At 39.1% G+C, this 27,489-nt stretch overlaps 1 protein-coding gene and 1 non-coding gene across 2 annotated transcripts in view; both read left to right on the top strand.

Moving 5' to 3' along the window:
- Positions 1–508: 508 nt before the first annotated feature.
- The window catches only part of LOC133237418 (glutamate decarboxylase 1-like), a 66,891-nt gene continuing 39,910 nt past the window's right edge, over positions 509–27,489 (top strand). The window contains exons 1-3 of the mRNA XM_061399443.1: positions 509–647; positions 1,299–1,447; positions 18,086–18,153. Of these exons, the coding sequence (XP_061255427.1) occupies positions 509–647; positions 1,299–1,447; positions 18,086–18,153 (356 nt within the window). The remainder of the gene's footprint in view (positions 648–1,298; positions 1,448–18,085; positions 18,154–27,489) is intronic.
- On the top strand, positions 24,106–24,177 carry TRNAC-ACA (transfer RNA cysteine (anticodon ACA)). The gene has a single exon. It is a non-coding gene; the product is annotated as a tRNA-Cys (tRNA).

Genomic DNA, 27,489 nt, shown 5'->3' on the forward strand with positions numbered 1-27,489 from the left:
CCAGGTGTGTCGGGACACAAGCAGGCACACCAAGGGGCCATCGCGACATGACTGGATGTTGGGCCGCTGCCTGGATTGAGGCGCACAAGGATGAGCCCCTGTTGGAAACGCCGGCCTCTCGACACACCAGGGAACGTCTGGACACAGCGCCCACACAGACGCGCACCTGTGACAGCCTTGGTGTCGCAACCCATTCCTCCTATCGTGACAGAAGGAACCATGTTGAGACGCCTGAACCTGTTTCGAGGCCTCTCCAATCGTCGACGCGTGACCACACCACGTGTGGTCCCTTGTCCTGGACCCGAGTGCCCCCCAGGCCCGACCCCAGGCCAGGCAGGCCCCCCGCATGGAGACACAATGCGTATCGAGCCCCTCCAGCATGTCGAGACAGAAAACCACACCGCGGCCAAACCCTTTCTGCAGCGGCACGCACACTATTGCAACCCACCACCCCAGGCTACCGCACGCCCTCTTGTGTTGTGACCTAAGGGGGCCGCGAAACAGGGAGATGCCCCGACACAAAGCCTGTTGCAACACGCACGCAGAGCCACCCGGGAGACGCCAGCACACAGCGATGTGTCAGAGCATGCCACGCGGATTGCGAGAGCGCGTCACGATGGAGGTGGTGTCACAGCGCCCCCTGGGAGGTCAGGATGGATTTTCTATGTTCTGACACGCACACATGTGATTTTTCCTTCTGGAAAAGTGTGGTCTTAAAGGCTAGGGGCTTAGCTCCAGGCAGAACCCAGCTAGGTCGCCTGGCCCAGCTAGGTCTGCCCTGTAAAGGACAGCCAACTGCACTGGGAGCCTGAATGCTGTGGGTGGTGCTCACACAGAGAGGAGCTTACCAGTGCCCCCGCTTCTGGCTCAGCTGGTAAAGCATCCGCCTGCAATGTGGGAGACCTGGGCTCCATCCCTAGGTTGGGAAGATTCCCCTGGAGAAGGGAAAGGCTCCCCACTCCAGTACTCTAGCCTGGAGAATCCCATGCGGTTGCAGAGTCAGACGTGACTGAGGGCTTTTCACTTTCAGAAATGGGCAAGAAAGACAGTGAACGCTTGTCCCAGAACTCATGAGAAGTTTGCTTTGGAGTTCCGCATTGCCAGCACCTTATTAACAAACAGAATGAACGGCTTTGTTAAATGAGTCACCCATCTGGCAACATCTCATGTAGCATGCACAGAGGTTTTCTGGTTTGGAAGTTTGTATTTACCATCACAAGGTAGAGAAGGGCTGTGTAACATCTATTATATCCTAAGTCTTAATTCTACTCAGACATTTTATTCTAATTTAAATACAGTCTCAGAAAGTCTTTATTATTTTTATCAAGTTCCCCTTTTCACCAGCGTCTCAGGAGAAGTCCACTGGGAAGAGTCCCGAGTGGCTTCGTCTGGATGGGTGGTGCTGCTCTTTAGTCACTCAGGTGTGCCTGACTCCTTAGCCGCCCAGGTTGGTAGCCTGCCAGGCTCCTCTGTCCACGGGATTTCCCAGACAGAATTACTGCAGTGGGTTGCCATTCCTTTCCCAGGAGATCTTCCTGACCCAGGGATGGAACCTGCATCTCCTGCATTGGCAAGTTAGTTCTTTACCACTGAACCACCTGGCAAGACCTTTATCTAGACCGCAACCCCATATTCTTGATTATCTGCAGAGGTGACCTACTTTTTCTTTAAAAATTTATGCCAATACCTTATATATAAATATATAAATCCTTGGTTAAAGGGGTGATAATTACAGTTTCTGAGTTCATAGCATAGGTTTTAGAGTAATTCATAAATGTATTTAGTTAATCTCTGAAAATTAACTAGGTCTGTGATTTGTGTAATTTATTATTTCAGTGAAACTGAGTATATTTATGTGCAAAATGTGTCTAATAAAAGTGTCAGAGTTTTTTAGGATGAATTTAGATTAACATAGTAAATATTTAAATGGGATTAACTAATCTTTTTCTTGGATTTATTAATATATTTCATAATATATTTTTAATAAAAGGGTGAATTCATTTCCCTCTAGGTTCCTCATGAGGCCAAAGACCCCATGGCTTAGATCTGATATTTTGTCTTGGCGAGTTAAAATATTTCATTACCTCTTATTCTTTTAAAAAAATATATTAAAAACCTACAAATTGAATTCATTTAAGATAGTATTATAGAAAGCTAGTTGAAATTATTATGCCATTTCCAAATATAAAATGCTTGTGAAAGCACAAAATGAAATCAAAGGGAACTTTTGCTTTCTACCATGATGGAATCATTGGTGCTAGGTTAGCCCTATTGTCATAATTCTATTAATATAAAATAGGAAAAAAAATGCAGGTTTTGGGCAACAGGCAAAGCAAGTCTGTGGTAGAAGAAACTGAGTTTGGAGGATATGGAAACTCTCTGTACTATACTTGAAATTCTCCTATAAGTCCAAAATTGGTCTAAAATTTAAAAAAAATTATTGAAAAACACAATTCTCTCTTATATACTACTTCGCAACTTGCTATTCCCATTATTTGTAATACAGAGTAATTTCTTATGTAATATAATCAAATTTATTGAATAACCCTTTATTGAACTTCATAGTATCCAAAATAATGTTGTAATGAAATTTGTTGTACAAGCTTTTTTTTTGGCCTAGTAGTTTGAAAGGATATACTTCAAAATGTCACCAGCAGCTACTGATGGATGAAAAGGTGAAAGTGATTTTTTATATGTTTATGATTTTACATCGCTTCTCAATTTTCTTTCTTTGTTTTGAAGATGTATTATTTCTATAATCAGAAGATTTTGTCTTGGTTTCCTCAAGTTTTTCCTCTTTCTTTTTAAAAATGTGTTTATTAGATAGAGCAATACCATTTTAAGAAATATTATATCCAGGAGGAAAAAATCAAAACAATGTAATAGATGTATTGGAATTAAGGCAATCAAGTACAATAAGCCCACCCATTACAGTTTCTGAGTTTATTGTAGTCCATCACATGGTTTTGCAATCTTTTTCAGGCAACCCTGAAGGTCCATCAGATCCTTTCAGGGGGAATGCAAGGTCAGCCCCATTTTTATAATAAAACTAGTGAGTTATTTATCTTTTTCACTGTGTTCACATTTGCACCGATGGTACAAAGACAAATAAGAATAACATTAGTGATTCCTCAGCACAAATCGAGTTACGCCGAGCGGGCCTACTAGACATGAAGACCAACCCCAACGCACGCACACAGCTTCACAAAAGCCCGAAGCAGAACAAAAGAAACAAACAAATCCTAGTTTTGCTTAGGAATGTGTGGGAGGAAGCAGTGAAAATTATTTGCCTTAACAAATTTTGGTCTTTGAATGTCATGGTGCGCTCAGTCCCTCAGTCATGTGACTCTGTGACTCCACGGACTGTGGGTCCCCAGGCGCATCTGTCCATGGACTTTTCCAGGCAAGAACACTGCTCTAGGGGATCTTCACGACCCAGGGATGGAACCCCTGTACCTTGCTTCTCCTGCAGTGGCAAGTGGGCTCTTGACCACTTTGTTGCCTGGGAGAAATAGTCTATGTAATGCAATAGGACACACACACAAAGCAGTTCTGCTGGGTAGCAAACTACCAAGTTTGCCCTAAGGAAAAGCACCCGTTCAACTGAATGGTGAGCTGGACTAGCGTCTTTTTTTGGTCTAACACTGTTTTCACTTGAAAGAATGACTGACAATCTGTGGTTCTTTTAGACTTGGGTATTTGGCAGACATTTTATTACCAATGAACAGAATGAGTCTGCCATTTAGAGGAAAACAATTAAAAAAAAAATTCTCCTACATACATTTAGGAGCCAGTCTTTCAATGTGTTTATTTTTCTATCTGGAATATTCAAAGACTGGCTCCTAAAGGTATGTAGGAGAATTTTTTTTTTTAATTTTGAGGATAAAAAAGGAACTGCTAGAAAGAAAACGCACGCACAAACACACAGGCACACACAAACACAAACTAGTTGCAAAGGAAGAAACGACAGGCTTCTTGAACTGTCGAGTTCCACAAGTAACAAACACAAAGAAGCAGGTTTTCACAGGACATATTGTGACAGACATCTCTCGTGCATCAAGCTGGGTTATTATGTAATGTAGTGTGAAGACATTTTTTGTTATGCAAAGACTCAGATAATGTATTACTTTTATTATTTTCATAAAAACAATGACACAACAGCAAGCACAACACTCAGAGATTGAATGAAGATAGAGACAAAATGCAAATACAGACAGAGACGCAGAGGCGGTAGATACGGGTGCAGATAGAGACACCGCAATAGCTGCGGGGAGACGAAAAGCTCAGTGTTATCTGATAGTCTTTTTCTTAAAACCAATTCATACAGTAAAAAACAAAGTAAAAACAGTAAAGAAAGACAGTTCATACAGTAAAAGACAGAAAGGATAGAAAACAAGGTCCCATGAAATACAAATATTGCATAAAACAATTAAACAAGAGGAATAAGACCAAATATATTCTTTTAAAATTTAAGTGTAAAAAAATAAAACATACCTGTTAAAAGATAAATGTTATTAGTGCCATGTAACAAAATCCAGATATTTGAGTGTTTACCAACAAACATTCCTCAAATACAGTGCTACAGAAAGTTACCATGAGGCATAGTTGCAGTGTAAGAGATTAATGAGAAGAAACTGGATTTGGGATATATGGGAACTCTTTGTACTATGCTTGTTATTTTTCTGTAAATCCAAACTTGGTCTAAAAAGTTTATTTTAAAAAATAGAATACTACTCCATCTACTACTGCCTTGCAACTTGCCATTGTTTTGTATAGGTATATGTTGTAGAATGTTTTCCCATATTAACAATTATAGATTTACAGTATTATTTGTAATCTTTGCAGACTAATCCATCATGTAATACAATAGCATTTCTTTTAAAAATCCTTTGTTGAATTTTATATATTTAAAGCAATGTTGTAATGCCCAAAATTCTCCAAGCCAGGCTTCAACAGTACGTGAACCATGAACTTCTGGATGTTCAAGCTGAATTTAGAAAAGGCCAGAGGATCCAGAGATCAAATTGCCAACATCCATATATGTATGTGTGTATATATATATATATATACACACATATATATATATATTCTTTTTCATTCTGGTTCATCACAGGACACTGAATACATTTCCCTGCGCTACGCAGGAAGGCCTTGCTTACCCGTTCTGCGTATGATGGTTTGCATCTGCTGTTTCCAAACTCCCAGTTCTTCCCTCCTCCATCCCCCACCTTGGCAACCGTCTCTTCTCTATGTGTGTGAGTCTGTATTTCACAGGTATGCTCATTTGTGTCGTGTTTTAGAGCCCACGTATAAGTGGTATCATACGGTGCTTGTCTCTCTCTGACTCTCTTTGCTTGGTGTGATAATCCACGTATAAGTGGTATCATACGGTGCTTGTCTCTCTCTGACTCTCTTTTCTTGGTGTGATAACCCACGTATAAGTGGTATCATACGGTGCTTGTCTCTCTCTGACTCTCTTTGCTTGGTGTGATAATCCACGTATAAGTGGTATCATACGGTGCTTGTCTCTCTCTGACTCTCTTTGCTTGGTGTGATAACCCACGTATAAGTGGTATCATACGGTGCTTGTCTCTCTCTGACTCTCTTTGTTGGTGTGATAATCCACGTATAAGTGGTATCATACGGTGCTTGTCTCTCCGACTCTCTTTGCTTGGTGTCATAATCCACGTATAAGTGGTATCACACGGTGCTTGTCTCTCTGACTCTCTTTGCTTGGTGTGATAATCTGTAGGTTCAGCCATGTTGCTCTCAATAGCATTACTCATTCCTCTCACACTAAGCTGTTTCAATGTCCTATATGCAATTCATAGATTTAAATGCTGTTACTAAATCAGGAAAATCAGGGAATTAATATCCAATTAAAAACTAGTGAAAAGTAAAATAAGTGTAAGGAAATCACATCAAAACCATGAATGATACCTAATAGTAAAAATGCTATACAGTAAGTAAGTGAAATTGCTGTCTTTGAAAACACCATTACAGTACACATCCCTCAGTGAGGGTAATTAAGAGAAAAAGACAGCAAGTCTGAATTCAAGTTTTAGTTTAAAAAATATATTTACCAAAATATAGATTATCTAACATATTAATTAATATCAACGAGAATATCTTGGTGGAATTACTATTCTGCACTCTTCAAATATGGCTAAATTTACCAAAATAGAATTAAGTCAAACATTATCAGAGTAGACTACTTTCTCCATTTTAAATGACTTTGTAATCTGGACTTACAAAGTTCTGTATTTAAGTTTACACAGACCTATAAGACTCTATCTTTTCTTTTTTTAAATTTATTTTATTAAAGTATAGTTGATTTACAATGATGTGTTAATTTCTGTTTCACCGCAAAGTCATTCAGTTCCATACATGTGTGCATGTACACATGATGCACACACATGCACATACACACATGTATTCAGTCATGTGTGAACGAATATGTGTATATATACACATGCTTTTTCATATTCTTTTCCATTATGGTTTATCACAGAACACTGAATATAATTCTCTGTGCTATACAGTGGGACCTTGTTGTGAGACTGTCTTTTCTATACATTTACTGTTTTAGATCTTAAAGGAAGAATGCTTCCCAATTTTTTCCATTAAAGTAATATAACACTGATTTCCAAACTGCAAAAGACATAGTTATCTGGCATCTCATTTTCTTTACAGAGCCATGAATTGAGGCTCACGTATATCCCCAAAGCGTGCTCTCTGCAGACCAACTCGGGGGCAAGCCAGTTCATAAACTTCTATCATCCAGTGGGTTGTGACCACACTTTTTCCAATGACGTGTAATTCCTAACACCGGGATGAGGGTCTCCTTTCAAGATTTCCCTTCCTGGAGTGTGTGCCCTTAGTCCCTGCATGCCATACAGAATTCTCTTACATTTAATAGTTACTCTTAAAGTGTTAATTGCTCAGTCATATCCGACTCTTTGCGACCCCATGAAATGCATTCCACGAGGCTCCCCTGTCCATGGAATTCTCCAGGCAATAATATTGGTGTGGGTAGCTGTTCCCTTCTCCAGGAGATCTTCCTGACCCAGGGATTGAACCCAGGTCTCCTGCACTGCTGGCAGATTTTTTACTATGTGAGCCACCAAGGAAGCCCCACTCTTAAATCATGGTTTAATAATTCTTTATATTTAACTTCTCTGTAATATTTAAATCACTACATGGCTTCTGTCTCCTGATTGGACCCAGACTGATACTAGCTACCTTGGTTTTGGTATATCATTCAATGGACCCTGTGAAAATGATTGGGCAGCATTGCTTCCACCACAGGCTTTTTCTTAAAAGACAGATTTATGGAGGTTATAACAGACATACAAACATCATATATGTTTAAGATGTGTGACTTGATGTTTTGATATGTATACATTGTTAAATGATCACCACAATCAGGCTGATTATTACATCCATCAACTCTATATAGTTACCATTTCCTTTTCATGTGTGACAATCTAGTATTAATGATAGATACCGGGCTACCAGGCTGTATATTAGATCTCAAGAACTCACCTTCAATAACTAACCTCTTTCCCTTTGAGCAGTGTCCCTCTTTCCTGCGAGTCTTTGGGAACCACTATTCCACTCTCTGCTTTTATGAGTTTGTCTACACCAGGGCCCCCTTGGGCTTCCCACATGGCTTAGTGGTAAAGAATCGGTCTGCCAATGCAGGAGGTGCAGAAGACCCAGATTCCATCCCTGGGTCAGGAAGATCCTTGGAGAAGGAAATGGCAACCCACTCTAGTATTCCTACCTGAAAAATTCCGTGGATAGAGGAGCCTGGCGGGCTACAGTCTATAGAGTCATGAAGAGTCTGACACGACTGAAGTGGCTAGGCATGCAGTCCTCGCTTGTCTGAGCTCACTCTGTCTGCAGTTTCAGTGACTCTCAATGAACCGTGATGTGATGATATTAAATGGAAGATTCCAGGAACAAATGATTCCCAAGTTTTGTATTGCATACCATTCTGAGTAGTGTGATGAAATCTTGCGCTGACCAGCTCCATCCCTTGGTGTGACTCTCCCCTTTGTCTGATGTCTCCAGGCTCTTAAATGCTTGTTATCAGATTGACTGTTGATGTATCAGTCTTTTTGTACAAGTAACCCTTATTTTACTTAATATTGGCCCCTAAAAGCCAGAGTAGTGATGCTGGCAAGTCGGATATTGTCTTATTTTACCTAATTTATAAATTAAACTTTATCATAGGTATGCATGTATAAAGAAAAACATAACATATATAGGGTTCAGTACTATCTATGGTTTCAGATATACAATGGGGGTCTTGGAAGGAATTCTTTGTGGTTAAGGGGAGACTACTGCATTTTAGATTCCATATCTAAAATGAGACCACGCAGTATTTGTCTTTTTAAAGTTAGCTACAAAAAGAGACTATAAATTATCACAAAATACGTCTTGAATTAATTGACTCTTGAGGTTTCCTCTCGTCTACCCTCCAAATTTCAATCTGTTTCAATGTCATACTGTTCTCAGTTGGCAGGAATCTCAATTTTAACCTCTCAATATTTCCAGCCCCAAATGTGTTCAAGGTCCCTGGCAGAAGGTGGGGCTATATAGTGGAGGATCTTATGGATGTAGGGCTTCTACTATTATTTCAGTGTTTTCATAACCCATATGATATTTTAGAACTGATTGAATATAAGCCCTGATTATCACCAATATTATCCCTGTAGGGAAATGTATGAATTTGGAACTAGCAGCAGGAAAGACACTTGAAGCTTAAATTTGTTTAAATAAACCTCAGATATACAAGATTTGGTTTCAGGCATGAGCTGGGGATCCTGTAATCCATAGCATTGCAAAGAGTCGGACACAACTGAGTGACAAGAAAGCCTAGTGAGCAGTAAATGGAGGAAAAGAAAATATCTATCCAGATGAATGAAATCTTTTCTCATTCCTATCTTAAGATTATAAGCTATATTTATATTTTCTAAACTTTAGTCTTTATAAATTTTCTGAGAAGCCAACAAATGTTTTTCAGTAGAGGAATTTAACTATCTCACAAGAACAGAGAAAATCCTGATCTATACAAACATGCTTTTTTGACTTATCCTTCTGGAATCCAAAAACATTAAGTGGTTAACATGTAGAATCCAGGCAACTAAAAGAAGAAAAGCTCTGTTGCCTAGTAGAAAAAAATTCAGTGCTTATAAGAGAAAAGTGGTTGGTGATTTGCTACCATGAAATCAGAAATTTCTTTGTTTAAAGACAGAAGGTAAAAAATAATCGATTGCATCATCAATAATAAGACTCACAATTGTCCATTGTTATATCTTCAGATTACTGAGAGTCAGAAAGTTGATTCATAGGATGAAGCCCATAAATGACACAAATGTCTCTAACAAAGGAAAACACCAGTCTCCCCTTCTTCAATATTCAGTATCACCCTTTGATTGAACTGAACATTCTTGTAAGTGAATAGGAAATAAGCAAAGTGATTCTATTCTTGAGGTTTCCACTATGGGCCCTTCAATTGAAATGAACTAAAGGCCAGTTTATCACTGACATAAAGCAACCAAGAAATCATGTAACCAGAAATACAGAGTACATTTCAAATAATGTTACCTATATCACACACATTGTTTCAGAAATCAAGATTCTTACTAGGAGACAGAAATGTCAGCAAGCGGTCAGCATGGGCATGTTTTGGGGATAGAAGAATACCCTTATGCTCTGCACTATTAACTCATAAACCCCATTTCTTGGAATCGTGTAAATGCTATATATTTATTGCCTTTGGATGTGGTTTTGTGAGTTCTCATCACACGGTGTTCCCTGAAATTCAATCTTAGCATCATCAGTCTCACCACATTAGAGTGAGAAAATTGTTTCTGCTACATCTCATCCTGCTGCTTTACCCAGCGCATTACCAGAGGGTGATACGCCTTATTTATGAGTCTATCTACTCATATAAGCCATTAGCCATCGAGATAAAATGATTAGTCTTAGCACAGGCCTACTCACTCACTTCATGGACTTTTAGGTCCTGTAAGCATCCAGCTGTTTTCCTTATGTATATATTAAAAAATATTTGTTAAGTCTAGAGAGGCAAAGCATTTTTGTTATTACTGACCCTCTCAAAGAGTCATCAATTTCTTATTTAAACTTTTGCAGGTGTACCTCCTGTGAAGGGAAACATCCCAGGCATTCACAATGGCTTAAAAGAAAGAGTGTGTGACTCCATGCATGTGAGAACCCTGACCACGCACTCATGAATACAACCATTTCTTTCCCAAGACATCACTGCTACACAAAGAACATTAGCAATGTGTTCCCCTTTAAGAATGTGGACATTATAATGCTTTGAAAATAAGCAAAGCATGATTTTAATCCAAGCTCCAACTCTTACTTACACGAATAGGTTCATCTTTGAGCCTTATCTTCAAAGTGAAGGAAAATGACCCCACTCTTACAGGGCTTTGAAGCCCTGTAAACGAAAAGCCTAGGGCATGTGAATGGATTCGTGTCTCAGTGGACATGAGTTTGAGCGAGCTGCAGGAGATGGTGAAGGACAAGGAAGGCTGGAGTGCTACAGTCCGTGGGGTCACAAAGAGTCAGACATGACTGGGTGAATGAGCAAGAACAACAAGGGCAGGTGGAAGATACATTCCTCCAAGTAGTGATGGGAAACGAGACACAGTGTCTGTGCATCAGTAATATCACTACAGAAGGTATCCACATTATCCCTGTGGCAATGAACCTTAGCCAATTGCCACAGGCCATTTCTCCTGTTCCATACCTAACTGATGTGCAAAGACTTAGCATATAATGATAATTACTATAACTAGGGAAAATAAAGGTAGGAAATTGAATTCCTGCACTGTGCCAGGCATTTTTCAAGGCTTTTTCTATTAAAAGTACAGTTATAATGAACTTCCATGACTTTTTTAGAGAAACAATTAATTTCCTGTCTAGAGAACTCCAACTCTTCATGAGGAAGTTGTTGTTTAGTAACTAAGTCATGTCCAACTCTTTTGTGACCCCATGGACTGTAGCCTGCCACCCTCCTCTGTCCATGGGATTTTCCAGGCAAGAATACTAGAGTGGGTTGCCATTTCCTTCTCCAGAGGACTTTCCCAACCCAAGGATCAAACCCACATCTTCTGCATTGACAGGCAGATTCATTACCGCTGAGTCACCTGGGAAGCTCAAGAGGAAGAAGTACCTTTTATTTCTCTGCGGTCTTTAGCTCTCCTACATCTGGTATATACCCAGGGAAGATCCTGAAAGAGTTCCAAGAGGGGGCAAGACTTCAGGCTTTGCTTTTCTTTCCTCTAGAGAATCATACAGAAAAGACTGAGAAATGACGTGAACAAGCGTGATAATGTCTGGGGTGTGCGTCACTACCCGGTGAAGTTTGGTAGCACTTGCATGACATTCCTCTTTCCTAAGATTTGTGGAATCTTTCCATTGTCCCTCTATCTTCTTGCCCTTGAATATCATACTTATAGGCATATATTAAAATATAATGATTATTTTGTATCAATTTAGTAGAATGGTTTACTTTGGATGAAAAAATAAATCCTCACATACTACCCATTTGAGTCATAGAAAAGTATTCAAATTTGCATTTTTCTTTACTGGATTGTGTTTCTTGGCTTCTAATAAAAAAGAATTCTAATATATAAGGTGAAGATCTCATGTTACATTGTATGATTTTTACTATTAACTATAACTATAGCAAATATAACTATTTGCTAATAACTAATTATTATTAGTTATTATATTATAACTATAATATAATATAATATATTTTCCAGGACTGGAAAACGTCAGTTTTCATTCCAATCCCAAAGAAAGGCAATGCCAAAGAATGCTCAAACTACCGCACAATTGCACATCTCAAACGCTAGTAAAGTAGTGCTTAGAATTCTCTAAGCCAGGCTTCAGCAATACCTGAACCATGAATTTCCAGATGTTCAACCTGGTTTTAGAAAAGGCAGAGGAACCAGAGATCAAGTTGCCAACATCCGCTGGATCATGGAAAAACCAAGAGAGTTCCAGAAAAACATCTATTTCTGCTTTATTGACTATGCCAAAGCCTTTGACTGTGTGGATCACAATAAACTGTGGAAATTCTGAAAGAGATGGGAATACCAGACCACCTGACCTGCCTCTTGAGAAACCTGTATGCAGGTCAGGAAGCAAGAGTTAGAAATGGACATGGAACAACAGACTGGATCCAAATAGGAAAAGGAATATGTCAAGGCTGCATATTGTCAACCTGCTTATTTAACTTAGATGCAGCGTATATCATGAGAAACGCTGGGTTGGAGGAAGCACAAGCTGGAATCAAGATTGCCAGGAGAAATATCAATAACCTCAGATATGCAGATGACACCACCCTTATGGCAGAAAGTCAAGAAGAACCAAAGAGCCTCTTGATGAAAGTGAAAGTGGAGAGTGAAAAAGTTGCCTTAAAGCTCAACATTCAGAAAACGAAGATCATGGCATCTGGTTCCATCACTTCATGGCAAATAGATGGGGAAACAATGGAAACAGTGTCAGACTTTATTTTGGGGGGCTCCAAAATCACTGCAGATGGTGATTGCAGCCATGAAATTAAAAGACGCTTACTCCTTGGAAGGAAAGTTATGACCAACCTAGATAGCATATTCAAAAGCAGAGACATTACTTTGCCAACAATGGTCCGTCTAGTCAAGGCTATGGTTTTTCCTGTGATCATGTATGGATGTAAGAGTTGGACTATAAAGAAAGCTGAGCGCCGAAGAATTGATGCTTTTGAACTGTGGTGTTGGAGAAGACTCTTGAGAGTCCCTTGGACTGCAAGGAGATCCAACCAGTCCATTCTAAAGGAAATCAGTCCTGGGTGTTCATTGGAAGGACTGATGCTGAAGCTGAAACTCCAATTCTTTGGCCACCTGCTGCAAAGAGCTGACTCATTTGAAAACACCCTGATGCTGGGAAAGATTGAAGGCAGGAGGAGAAGGGGATGACAGAGGATGTGATGGTTGGATGGCATTACCAACTGGATGAACATGGGTTTGGGTGGACTCTGGGAACTGGTGATGGACAGGGAAGCCTGGCGTGCTTGTGGTTCATGGAGTTGCCAAGAGTCGGACACGACTGAGCAACTGAACTGAATAATTGCTATTTATTAATAACAAATATTGCTATTTAAAGAATCAATGATTTAGTTTTTTTGTTACTGTTGCTGATATTCACTAGAATGTGAGATAATAAATATCAATGTCTCCAGCAAAACATAGGACAGAGCCAAAATGGATCCTTTCCATTAGAAATAATAAAATGTTGAATAAAATATAAGAACACTTAAAATATACAGATGAGGTTTAAAGAAAGAAAATTTGAGTACTAGAAATAGATAAGACCCTCTATGCCAAGTCAAGAGACTAACACTGATGATTTTGAAAGCTCTGAAAATGGGAAGTGGGGACAACAAGACCAGATGTAAAGCCTAGAAATTTGCAGCAGAGGTTCTGACTCCACATGGAGCCTTGGACTTTTAATTAAGCCTTATAAATAGATTAAAAAATCCTAAGTAAAACCACAAGACTAGGACCTTGAGATGTTCCCTCTTTAGTGAAAACGAAACAGGAAAAAAATGTTTTAACCAGCCTTGAAAAGTAGAAAGAAGCTTGTAATTTGCCCCAGGTATAGGCTGCCCTATTGGAGTGGAATATACCTTTTAAAATTGAAAACAAAAAATGTGACCCATGAGCGATGTTCAAATTAATTATCAAATGATGCAGCATATTTAATCATTAGAAAAAAGAAGAGAAACATGATCATCTCAAAAGCTGCAGAAAAAAGCATTTGTGAAAGACAAACACCTTTCATAGTAAAAGCAGGCAGCAAACGAGGCTTAGAAGAGAACTTTGTCAAACTGATGAGTGTCATAAATGAAAAAAAAAACCCACAAAAATTATAGCTAATATCATATGTGAAAGACCAGATGTTTTCCACCAAATCAGGAGTAAGACTAGGATGTTCGCTGTCTTATCTCTCTCAACAATATACTGAAAGGGTGTTGTCGGTACAAGAAAAAATAAAGGCTATGGACTGGAAAGAACAGAGTTTCTCTACTTGCAGATGACATGCCACGATTTTGGATCTAGAAAATACCAGTGAATCTACCCCACAAGTCTGTTAGAATTAATAAGAGAATTAAGCAAAGCAGCATGACACGAGATCCACATTAAAAAATCAATTGTATTTCTATAAAATAGCAATCAGAAATCCAAAAATAAAATTAAGGAAATGATTAAATTTACAATGCTATTAAAAGGAATCACATATCAATACTTGAAAATAAATTTAACAGAGTAAACGCAAGATTTTCCATTGAAAATTGCAAAACCTTGTTGAAAGAAATTAAATAGGCCTAAATACATGAAAAGCTGTTGTGTGTTCATGGATTGAATGGCCCAGTCTTGTTAATAAGGCAAATCAAACCCCTATAAAAACGCCAGCTGTTTTTGTTGTCGTCGTGAAAATTAACATTCAGATCCTAAAAATTCACATGAAAAGGCTGGGAACCTGAATTCGAGCATAAACAATCTTGGAAAAGAACGAAGAAGGAAGCCCCACATAAACAAGGATGAGGGCTAGAAAATACTTTTGAATATATATAGGAATTTTTTAATGTAATAGAGATAGCAGTATAAAAAGCAATGGAAAAGTGAAAATGTTAGGGGAAGCACACTGACTGGGACCGCCCACCCTGGCCAGGCACCGCAGTAACCACTTGCATGAGTTGTTTTACGACAGGAGGTCCGGGTAAGGAACCCGGAACTGAGAAGCCTCCACCAACCGGAAGAGGTCAGGAGAGGTCAAAAGGAGACACCACCTGTCCGACCACCTCCCAGAATCCTTCTCTCTGGCATCCATCTGGGCTGAATAAGGCGTGCACCACCAGGAAGGACTCTGAGTCAGAATGATTCGCTAAAGACAACCCGGAAACTAATCCCATCACCATAAAACCCGAGACTGCGAGCCATGTGGCAGAGCTGTTCTCCTGGGTTCCCTTCCCCTCCTGCTCTCCACCCGGGTGCCCTTTCCCAATAAAATCTCTTGCTTTGTCAGCACATGTGTCTCCTCGCGATTCATTTCTGAGTGTTAGACAAGAGCCCAGTTTCGGGTTCTGGAAGGGGTTCTCCTTCCTGCAACAAAAGATGGATTGTTTTATAAGAGTGATGTTTACTATTCAGCTATATATGTGGTTAAAAGCTTAGATCCCTGCTCATAGCATAGAGAACATTAAAAATCTGAAAGTAAACAGTAAAAGTTTAAAACTTAGAAAAGTACAGATAAACTAGCAAGAGAAAGTGAGTCAATTATGAAATCAATAAAAAACACAGGCGTTCACTGAAGGGGAACCCCAAGAGCCAATAGACAGATGAAAAACACCCGATCTTACTGTTTATTAGGGAAATGGAAGTCATGACAGCAACAAAATACCATTTTCACATAATCGGCATACCTTAAAACTCTGATAAAGTCAAGTCTTAGCTAGAACATGGTGAAATGAAACCTCTCCTACTGGGCTTGTAGGAATGTAAATGTTTGCACTGTTCAGAGGAGCAGCTGGCAATTTCTAGTGAAGCTGAGCTCTGTCTGTGTTTTGATCCTGCCATGCTACTTACAGAATTAAAATCTATTTAAAAGACCAGCATGATCATTCTAGCCTTTTTTGAAAAAGCAAAAACCAATGAAAAAATAAATGTTTATCAGTATATACAAGGAACACCTTACTATGGCGCTCTTATACAGTAGAAAGAAATTTAATTAATTCCATTCAGAATTGATAAATCTTAAAATCTAACATTGAGGTTAAAAAAGGAAGGTAAATCGTATTATGGTGTAAATCTTAGAAATACACAGAGGAATTGTGTTTGTTATTTATAGATAGTGAATATATTATAAGGTTATAAATCATAAAGAGAAGGATGTGCATGGTTTCCTCATGAGGGGACAGGTTGATGGTGAGCTAGAGATTTTTAATCCTTTTTGTAATACTTTATATAAATTTTATTTTTATATATTCAAAAATCTATAAAATGGAGTATATTATTGTTCACATATACACATTTTATAATAAATGTGTATGTATAATCCCAAAGTAAATATGGTAAAGCAATTTTAAAATCTGGGTAGTGAGTACATTGCTTTATTGCTCTCTGTACTTTTATCATGTTTGAAATCCTTTTCATAATTAAAAATAAATATATGAAAGACTTCTTTTAAAAGTAAAAAATATCACTTGCTCCTGGTACTATCCAGAACTGAGTAAGCACAGGGCATGTTTTAGTTCAGTATATATATGTAATAAAAGGCATGGCTGCTTTTTTCCCAGCTCTGAGGAAGCAGTTAAAAACCAGACTGAGTAATAATATGTTCTTATCATCTTAAGTTGCTTCTAAAATACTGAAAACCAGATATCTTTAAAATGGCCATGTCTAAAATAATATTTATCTTTTCTTTCATATGTGTAGGATTTAATTTGGATTTACCCCTGTACTAAATCTGTGGTCCTGGGTTTATGAAGTAAAGATTATGAATTTATACTTTGTATATACTAGAAGAAATGTAAGCATTCTAGGGAAACAAATGTGTGCCTATAAATCACTGCTATTTACAGAATGAAACTATTCATTAGTAACTCAATAGCCAGTACACTAATACCAATGTTTTTTTCTTTTTTTTAAAGACAATATCCTTAATGCTTAGAATGGTGAATAGCACTTAGTAATCAATTAGTTATTAATTTTTTATCAAATAAATGAGAGAATGAGTGAGTGGGAACATTATTTCATTTGACCTTCAGACTGATCTTAATGAAGGTATTAATTTCTATGAAGTTAATGAGGTTTTTCTAACTTACCCAAATTCACACCATAAATCGTTGCTTCTTTCACAGTGCCCCTTGAACCATCCTCCAAGAGAGGAATAAGGGTTCCCATCCTACAGAACAGGGTTCCTGTGGATGTCTCGGCAGTAAAATCTCCAGTCGGGCTGTTTTTTCTAGCAGGTAGAGATACTGTGACCTCCGGAAGTGGGTTCTCCTGACTCTTTCCTACAGATTAGCGGTGGGAGAATCTGAAGATTTTCTCTTTGGAGAGAGAGTCTGCCCTCATCTCTGTATTCTGTTCTTCTTCTCAGTTAAGAGAAAACTAAACACAAAATTCAATCGCTTCTATCTTCCATCATTTCATAGAAATCTATCTCCCTGAGGAGCTCAGTATGCATGCACATAGTGGGTAATTGAGGCTGTATGATAAAGGACCAATAACTTCTCTTCATCTCATATGTGAATCTCAGGTTAAGTGTTATCCTGCTAAATGGCATTCAGTTTGTTAATGCAAGTTTCAGGCCTGTGTATTTTAGTAGTAATCTTTCTATTCTCAAGCCTTTAAACAGAAAATTATATATTTACCTTGGTCAAGAAGCAATGTAGTTCAGTCTGTAAAGAATCTGCCTGCCAATGCAGGAGACAGGGGTTCAATTCCTGGGTCGAGAAAATCCTCTGAAGAAGGAAAAGGCTACCCGCTCCAGTCTTCTTGCCTGCAGAATCCTATGGACAGAGGAGCCTGGCAGACTACAATCTATGGGTCCCAAGAGTCAGACACGACTGAGCAACTCGGCACACACACATATGTTTACCTTGTCTAGTGAGGACCAGCCCAAGTGACACGGCAGGGTGAGATAGAGGCTGCTCACCTGCTGGGGGAGAGGAGAATGGGATCACAGGTCGGGGGAAAGGGGGCTGAAGATGGAAGCTGTGCAAACTGTTCCACTTCTCCAAGGAGGTCCTTGCCGGGCCTTTGGTTGGAGGCTCTCAACTAGTACCCAGAAGGACAGGTGGCTGGCTTTGGTTCTGGGGTCTCTAGACTGAGGCTTCATGACCGTGGCTCTCGAGAATCTAGCGAGGGGATGACACATGCTCATAAACGACTGTGATATGACGTGTGATATGGCAGGACACAGAACCTCCCTGTGCAGAAAGGAAGAAAATGATTAGATTTCCTTTCAGGAGAGAATGTGTGGGTCACAGGTACCAAAAGACTTGGAGATTAAGGTGAAATTTCTCGTGACTGCTAACGATTTGGCAGCGTTTTTGACGTAAGGAGAAGAAATGGGATAAAAAATGCAGTTATCTCAATCAAAAGAGGCAATTAAATACACATGGCCTGCATCAAAAAATGAGTGTTATGAACAAACTGAGGATTATTGAGTGGATAAATGCTTTCTCTTATTGTGGGAATCCTGGATAATCACATCTAAAGTGTATTTTCTCTGTAAATGTGATCTCTCCAAGCCAATACATATGTTTCCCAGAACTGAAAAACATGTACACCTGACCCATTGTAAATTTCTCCACCTAATTTTAAATACTTTTATTAATACTTTTGCTATATTTGTAAAAAAAAATTCCTGTATGAATGATTCAGCAATATGATTTTCTTAATACACTGCAAAAGTGAAAAGCGCAGGTTGGACTATCAATAGTTAAAAAGTACTTTTGTCTCTTAATACACTGTAAGAGGGAGAAGCAGCCTGTAGTGGAAGCTATTAAATAGTTAAAAAAACAGTTTTGGTAAACAAAGCGAGAGACGCGGATCTTGCCGAGTTAATTGCTTGAATCCACCCTGCACGGGCTTCCCGCATTTCCCGAATCCGATTGCAAGTCCAAGAGTGCCATCTACTTCCCATTTTCTGTACAAAATTCCAGTGTTTGGAAAACAACACAGAATGATCCAGAAAACAAAACTCTGACCTCAGATTTATGATCGACATCTGCAAAGTAAAGTAAGTATAACAAGAAAAATTTAGTCATATAATCTTTCATCTAAAATACATAATTCTCAATGTTTTCTATTTCTAAATCAGCAATATCTTTTGCTCTTTTAAGAAGATAGGTGTCTGGTATAGGTTGCTGGAAAAAAATTAAGTCTTACATATTATGACACTTTTAAAGCCATATCTGAATTTTAAGTAATTTTTGGATTTTTTTTTTTTTAATGTGGTCTCTAAAGGTTGTCACTGCTTGGAATTAGATTTACAGAAAACCTGCTCCTGTACTATGTTTATCTTTGAGATCAAATAACTCTTGAGTTGCCAGCTGTTAATTGTCATTAGTCATCTTTACTTAAATTCATCATATGTTTAGAAACAGCACCCTTTTCTAGATGATTTCTCCTAATAAAAGTAACATAGCAATTTCTTTTGATGGATTCCACTTTTATTATTCAGTGTTCTTATTCAATTTGATTTTTAAGGGTACTGATGTGTGAGGAAGAAGTTTGTGGAGTACAGCCAACTCAGTTACTTCTGAGCTTGGCCCATGGTCACTGTGCCCTAATTGACATGAATCAACAGTTTCCACTAGATAGAGAATTTTATTTTGTGATTAAAGGTATTATTTTACAGGTAAACATTTTGAGTCCTGACGAAGAAGTTCAGGACTGTAAATGTTTTTAAGGAAAAAACAATAATTGATTTATTCCAGATCATTATTAGCTACTTAATAAATAACATTGGGAGGAGGGCACAGCAACCCACTCCAATCTTCTTGCCTGGAGAATCCCCATGGACAAAGCAGCCTGGTGGGCAACAGTCCAAAGGGAAGTCATTTGGTTGTATCAGACTCTTTGTGACCCCATAGACTGTAGCTTACCAGGATTCTCCGTCCATGGGATTTCCCAGGCAAGAGTACTGGAGTGGGTTGCCATTTCCTTCTGCGTCACAAAGAGTCAGACACGACTGGGCGACTAAGCACAGCACAGCATATACCATTGGGCTTCCCTGGTGGCTCAGTGGTAAAGAATCTGCCTGCAATACAGGAGGCGTGGGTTCAATCCCTAGGTTGGCAAGATCCCCTGGAGGAGGAAATGACAGCTCACTCCAGTATTCTTGCCTGGGAAATCCTAAGGACAGAAAATCCTGGCGAGCTACAGTCCATAGGGTCGCAAAAGAGTCGGACACGACTTAGTGACTAAACAACAATATACACCATCACATCCTGGGAACCAGAGATACAGAAGTGAATACATTGAGAGCCTCACTCTCATGGGGACATTAGAGAAGGGTGTTCAGATAATAAAATCGTCAATAATCAAATGAATTTTACACTTTCCGATAGTTTTGAGTGCTCTGAGAAATTACAGCCCAGTGACATGAGAGTTACAGGTCAGAATGATGAGGAATGGGTAGTTTACAGTGGGAGCACTCAGAAGACTTGTCTGAAAATATGAGGCAGTATCAATATTCAGAATTGCACCAAAACTCATATAACTAACATCATTGGTGTGAGAACTTAGAAATTCTTATTTTCTTCTCTACAGGATGAATGCAAGAAAAAAAAATGGGAACTGACATAAGGAAAATTTGGGATTATAGCTTGGTGCTATTTTTGCATTGGATTTAACACGGCACAGTTTGGAATTAGAATGTTTTAGCAGTCTTTCAATTACCCTTTTTGGGCTGTGAAATGATTCTTAATTATGTTATTTAAATCACATGTAAGTGGCTAGTCTGAGGTCTTTGGTTTATGTTGACTTTGTGTTTTAACTAAAAGTCTGATACTGTAACATGCTTAAAGTCAGGTGAATTTAGATAATCGATATAAAAACATATGTACTATTTATTTTTGTTTTAGTTATCTACTATTTATGCTTTCCTTCAAAACAGTCTTTTACCCTGACTATTTTTTGAGCATAAAAAACAAACTGAAATTAATTGCTACTGACCACACCTACTCCCTGATAAGGCTATGAGGAAGGTTCTATTGTTCATCTGCAAACATTGTGCTTGGTATCTGTGAAGTTTCTAAGTGAAACAATTTGCTCTTCAGTCACTAAGTTCTGGACTCTTTGTGACCTCACGGACTGCAGCACGCCAGTCTCCCATCCTTCACTATCTCCCATTGATTGCCGAAACTCAAGTTCACTGAGTCAGTGACAATATCCAACCATCTCATTCTCTGTCACCCCCTTCTCCTCCTGCCCTCAATCTTTCCCAGCATCAGGGGTTTTTCCAATGAATCATCTCTTCACAGCAGGTGGCCAAAGTATTGGAGCTTCAGCATTAGCAACAGACCTTCTAATGAATAATGGCTGCTTGTAAATACAGTTCTGTAAGGTTCATGGCTTGCATTCTAAGGCAAGAGAAGTCTAAATTAAGCCCCAGTGTTTTTAATAGATGTTGAAATTGCAGGTTTATAAAAATCATGCTGCAGTCCTTTCATGAAAACCAATAACACATTCTATATTTTTCTTGGCTGATAAGAAAATTGTAGCTAGTCTCCAAAATAACTGTAATCCATCATGTGAAAATTGGAGGTTTCAAAGGGAAGATTAATTCAGTATTTTCACTTTTGCAGGCAGGATGAAGTTATTTGGATCCCAGAGAAACTAACACAAAGGCAGATTCTGGTTTAAGAGAATATGATGTATCATTTGACACAGATACTTCAGAGGAGATGCTGTATCTTTGGTAGAGTAATTAAATGAGATGATCTCATGATGAAATGTATTGCTAACTTATTTATACTATAGATGATTGCTATAAAAATTAAGTTGAAAAACTTGCTGAGTTCTTTGCTAACATCTTGGCTTTCTGTGCATCACTGCTAAACAGAAGTACAGAAACAGTTAGAAAGGAGAAGGAAAGAATGGCTTTATTACTTTCCAGGCAAAGAGGGAACACAGCAGCCTAGAGCCCCAAGAACTGTGCCCCTCTCCCTGGTGAGGAAGGAGAGGTTATATAGTCAGGCAAGGCTATGTGATAAGGATCAAGGCAGTAACAGTAACTTTGCATTCTTTCTGCTGCACAGTTCCAAAAGGAAGAGATTGCTGACAAGATTAGAATGTGTAGAGTCATGCAAAATGCCAGGCTGGATGAGTTACAAGCTGGAATCAAGATTGCTGGGAGAAATATCAACAACCTCAAATATGCAAATGATACCACTCACATGGCAGAAAGCAAAGAGGATCTAAAAAGTCTCTGGAGGAGGGTGAGTGGAGAGTGAAAACGTTGGCTTAAAACTCAACATTAAAAAAAAACTAAGCCCATGGTATCCAGCCCCATCCCTTCACAGCAAATAGAAGGAAGGGGAGGTGGAAGAGGTGACTGATCACCTCGTCTCGGGCTCTAGGATCACTGCGGACAGTGACTGCAGCCCTGGAGTTAGAAGACGATTGGTTCTTGACAGGAAAGCTACGACAAACCTAGACAGTGTAGTAAAAAGCAAGGACCTCACTTTGCTGACAAAGATCCGTGTAGTCAAAGCTATGTTCTTTCCAGGAGTCGTGTATGGATGTGAGAGCTGGACCATAAAGAAGGCTGAGCACTGAAGAATTAACTCTTTTGAATTGAGGTGTTGGAGAAGACTCTTGACAGTCCTTTGGACAGCAAGGAGATCAAACCAGTCCACCTTAAAGGAAATCAACCCTGAATACTCATTGGAAGGACTGATGCTGAAGTTGAAGCTCCAACACTTTGGCCACCCGATTTGAACAGCTGATTCATTGGAAAAGACCCTGATGCTGGGAAAGACTGAGTCTGAGAAGGGGGCAACAGAGAATGAGATGGTTGGATGGCATCACCGATTCAATGGACATGAACTTGGGTAAACTCTGGGAGACAGTGAGAGACAGGGAAGCCTGGTGTGATGCGGTCCATAGGGTCCCAAAGAGCTGGACATGACTTGAGTACTGAATACACAACACAGAGTCTTGGGTGATGAGTCTCCTAATCTTAATGAGCCTCCCTGGCCTTTTTAATCTTGCCCCAGGTAGTTTCGTTGCTGGAGCTCCCTTGATTAGCAACTGATCTGCCCCTTGGAACTCAGGAAAAGTCATGGAGGCTGGAGTCTTGCCTGCGAGAAATGCAGGACATGCCGGGAAGTCCAATAGGGTACTGCTCAGCATCAAGTTGATATAAGCCATCCAGTCGAGTTATTCGAGTTTATTCTGCTCATTACTATTCTCTCTCTCTCTCTTGCTGTCTTTCTGGATACAAGTCTTCAAAAAGTAATGGAAAATAAAGTCAATTTAATTATAGGATATTAATGCCAATTATTTCTTTCAACTGGAAGACACTGTACTTCCTTTCCATATGGTAAATTTTATAAAAGAACAAAGGAATAGTTCAAACAATACTTGAATGAACAGTAATTGAATTTCACGCCCCATCAGCCAAATTTAAGGATATTCCCATTGTCTCAGAGCACAAAGCGTGGATTTCATTATATTCAACATAGAACAATATCCTTTAGAATGGGCGACTTTCTGAATTTTGGGAGACTGTGGGTGTTTATGAGTGCTCAGTTGTGTCCGACCCTATATGACCCCAAGGACTATAGCCCAGCAGGCTCCTCTGTCCATGGGATTTCCCAGGCAAGAGTACTGGAGTGAATTGCTGTTTCCTACTCCAGAAGATCTTCCCAGCCCAGGGACCCAGCTGCGTCTCCTGCAGCTCCTGCAGTGCAGGTGGATTCTTAGCCTCCGAGCCATCAAGGAAACCTGCTAACCTGATCTTTGAGAGGCTAAATAAAGACAAATATATTTTGTAAAAAGCAAGTTTCTTTCTGACAGTTCATCTCACAATAGCTGCTGGTAAAATTAAACTCCACCTAACATTCAACTTTCCCACACATGACCCTGAAACACATTAGATAAATACCTGTACTTTTCAGCATTAGCAGTAATTTGGAGGTAAAATAGTTATGCTTTAACTCAACTCTCTGAGTGCCCACGTTGTGTGTGCATGTGTATGTGTTAGAGACTGAATCACCTGTAGTCACCTTCTTCTTGGTTTTGAAGAATGGTAAGAAATGGTAAGAAAATATTTGGCCCTTGGTCTTGACAGAGCAACCTACTCCCCCTATGGGGGAGCCTGGAGGGCTGCCATAGAGTCAGACACGACTGGAGCGACTTAGCAGCAGCAGCCGAAGCCTCTAGAACTGAGAGAAAATAAGTTCCTGTTGTTTAAGCTACTCAACCTATGGCAATTTGTTATGGATGCCCTAACAAACTAATACAGATTTCATTGGTCCTTATAGAAATTCGGCCTTCCCTGGTGGCTCAGACGGTAAAGCGTCTGCCTACAATGCGGGAGACCCAGGTTCGATCCCTGGGTTGGGAAGATCCCCTGGAGAAGGAAATGGCAACCCACTCCAGTACTCTTGCCTGGAAAATCCCATGGACGGAGGAGACTGGTTGGCTACTGTCCATGGGGTCGCAAAGAGTCAGACACGACTGAGTGACTTCACTATCACTATAGAAATTCAAAACTTTTCCAACTTCAAAACTTCCTCTATTTTTGAACCCATATGATTCACTTTTATCACACAATTTTTTTCTTCCTCTTGAGAATCAGGCTTCTTAACTTGTAGGGCATTTTACCTGTGTTTCCTCCACTTTTAGTCAATTATTCAATTCGTTTCAATTTGCATTCTACCTCAAAGGTATTGAAACTTTTTTCCTTTCTTGTCTCTAGATTTTAATCCTGATGACCACTCTCTCCTTTCTCAAATGCTTCCTTAACTTGTTTTTTATAATATCATATTATGTTGATTTTCTCTCCACCTCTTACTGATGATCACACCATCTTCAGCTCTACTGGGCTCCTGTTTCTCTTTGATATTTGTTTATTTAGAGTTCAAGCCATGACTCTCTTCAATTCTTATTTTACTTTCCACGCTCATCATTTCAAAGTTCTAGTTCAAGTTCCCGGGTTTTAAAGTCATTGGGAAAATAAACTAATATTCTAAAATGACATATTTAAGCCAGGACTCATTTTCTGTCCTTCCTGACCTTTCTCCTATTCCTGTGAATAACAGCATTGTATATTCACTTTCCCAGATGAGAAACGTGTTGACCCTTACTCCTTCTTCTCCCCAACATCTCCCATTAAATAGTTAAGTACTTTTGGCTTTTCTTCTTCAATAGTTCTATACTTTTATACTTCTCTTAATTACATCTCTATTATCTTCATTCCCTAACTTCCATTCTTGACAGACACTGCATTTATAGTCGTCAGTTTGAAGCATTAATATGACTTTAAAGTTATCCTACCTAAAATCTTTCAGTGGTACAAAGGCCCAAATTATTTAGTATGATATATAATGTCCTTTCTGGTTCTGTCTATGCCACCAAGTTTAACACTTCTCTTTCCCCAGCCTTCATAGTCTATTTTCAAGGGGAATCTGTTTAACACAATTTCACGTTCTCTGATCTGGTCCATTTAAAATGTAATCCCTTTAGTCTGCATCCTCCTCCCTCACCCTTTGCTTAGCTAATTGGTATTCATCCTTCTGGTCATAAATTCCACATTTTCATTTTCTGTAACTTCCCAGAGCATACAAGACGGAATTAGGTTCGCTTCCTATGCAATTCCTTGGGATTTTATGCTGATATGTTTCAGTATGTAGATGGGGAAGCAGTCACGGCTGCTTTGAGGTGATCATTTGTCAGTGGTCTTTCAGTTTACATCAATTTCTGGACTTCTTAAGAGACAATAAATAGCTATTAAATGAAATAATAAGTCAATGCTTGAGTTTTGCATTAGAGGATATTTCTTAAGCAAAACTCATGCAGCTTGTAAAAAAAAAACAACATCTATTTTCAACATTTCCCTATTGTGTTCCACACAGCATGGAGCTTGGCATATTATAAATTTTCAAGGACAATATGAACTTGATAAAAACAAAGAAACCCTAATAAATATAACTATTTTAAAATTAGCTTCCCTGCTTCTATATTAACAATGATATATATTGTTAGGAAATAATTGACAAAATATTTTGGGAGAAAATTATTGAGAATTAGCAGTGACATTTCTTAAACACTCTACTCTGGTGTTCCATTAATAATACCCTAGACACAATCTTATTGTGCTCTTTTCCTCTGTTTTGACTTTGTCAGTCTTATATTTGTGTCTCCTAACATGTCATTGTAGATAAAATAAATAGCAACAAGTCTCTTATATGACTTCAAAAATCCATTTTTCTTAAGTAGAGGCACGTTCATAAAACTAGGCTGTTTATGATGGGTAAAGAAAATTGCTAACTTTAAATCTTAACATAAATTCAAAGAGCTAGGGTGTGTCAGTGACATCCATGAGAAAATGTTTTACAAAACAATGTAAATCTTCCGATAAAAGAAAAAGAAATGTATTTACTTAGCTAAAAACATGTTATAAAAATAAAATACACACCAAAAATAAATACTATAAGGCGTGGCAGCAATAGATTCCAGACTTTGAAGGAGTGAATGGAGACAGAATGACAGTCAGCAGCCAAAAACAGTCAACAAAGAAGCAGCAGGAAATGCTAAATATTTGCAAAGCTATTTACATACATGAGCAATCGAAACTACAGAGACTGGTGAGTTTTTGCAAAACCTTTGAGATGCAGTTAAGTTTCTAAAACTCTTAAAGTCAAGTTTCTCATTGGTGAGATTGGTTTAGTAATAGTTGCTGAAATCTCAGAAAATCACACAAAATTGTGAATATCAAACTAAATAATCTGTGGATGCTCTTAAAAAAAAATACAAGTGCAAGAAACAAACATCGCCTACTATGGGCCAGGATAACAGGCTAAATTATGGGAGTAAGGGTGAAAAACATCTGCTGCTGCTGCTGCTGTTAAGTCGCTTCAGTCGTGTCCGACCCCATAGACAGCAGCCCACTCAAGGCAAGAACACTGGAGTGGGTTGCCATTTCCTTCTCCAATGCATGAAAGTGAAAAGTGAAAGTGAAAGTCATGTCTGACTCTTAGCGACCCCATGGACTGTAGCCTACCAGGCTCCTCCGTCCATGGGATTTTCCAGGCAAGAGTACTGGAGTGGGGTGCCATTGCCTTCTCTGGTTCTAGAGGCTAGAAGTCTTGAGATTAAGATGTCAATAAGACTGGTTTCTTCTGAGTCTGCTCTGTTTTCTTGGCTTTGTAGCTGGCCGTCTGTCTCTGTCTTACTTGTTCTTTTTTCTGTGTATTTCCGTGACCTGATTTCTTTTTCCTATAACAACACGAGTTATATTGGATTAGGATCCATCCTAATAACCCCGTTTAACTCAATCAGCTATGTAAAGACCCTATTTCCAAACGCAGTCGCATTCTAAGGTACTGGGGGGAAAGACTTCATCATATGAGATTTGTGGGGACACGACCCCACCCACAAAACATTCTGTTGGAGCTATGTTTCCTGTAAAGGGGAAGGAGTTGGAGTCAGAGGAGAAAGAAGGGAATCAAGAGGGAGTGCAGTCCCCATGGGAGATAGGATAGAAAAAGATGCAGAAGAGGATCGGGCATCGAGGAGGGGTCATTAAGGTAACAGAAACCGAAAGCCAGATAGATGCAGGTGCCCTTAGTGTGCAGAGATACTGGAGCTCGATGGTTGCTATCACTGCAGGAAGAAGAAATATGGTAGAGGAGTTGGGCTGAAATTTTGAGGAAGA

Source organism: Bos javanicus, chromosome 24, assembly GCF_032452875.1.
Source record: "Bos javanicus breed banteng chromosome 24, ARS-OSU_banteng_1.0, whole genome shotgun sequence".
NCBI classification, from domain to species: Eukaryota; Metazoa; Chordata; class Mammalia; order Artiodactyla; family Bovidae; genus Bos; species Bos javanicus.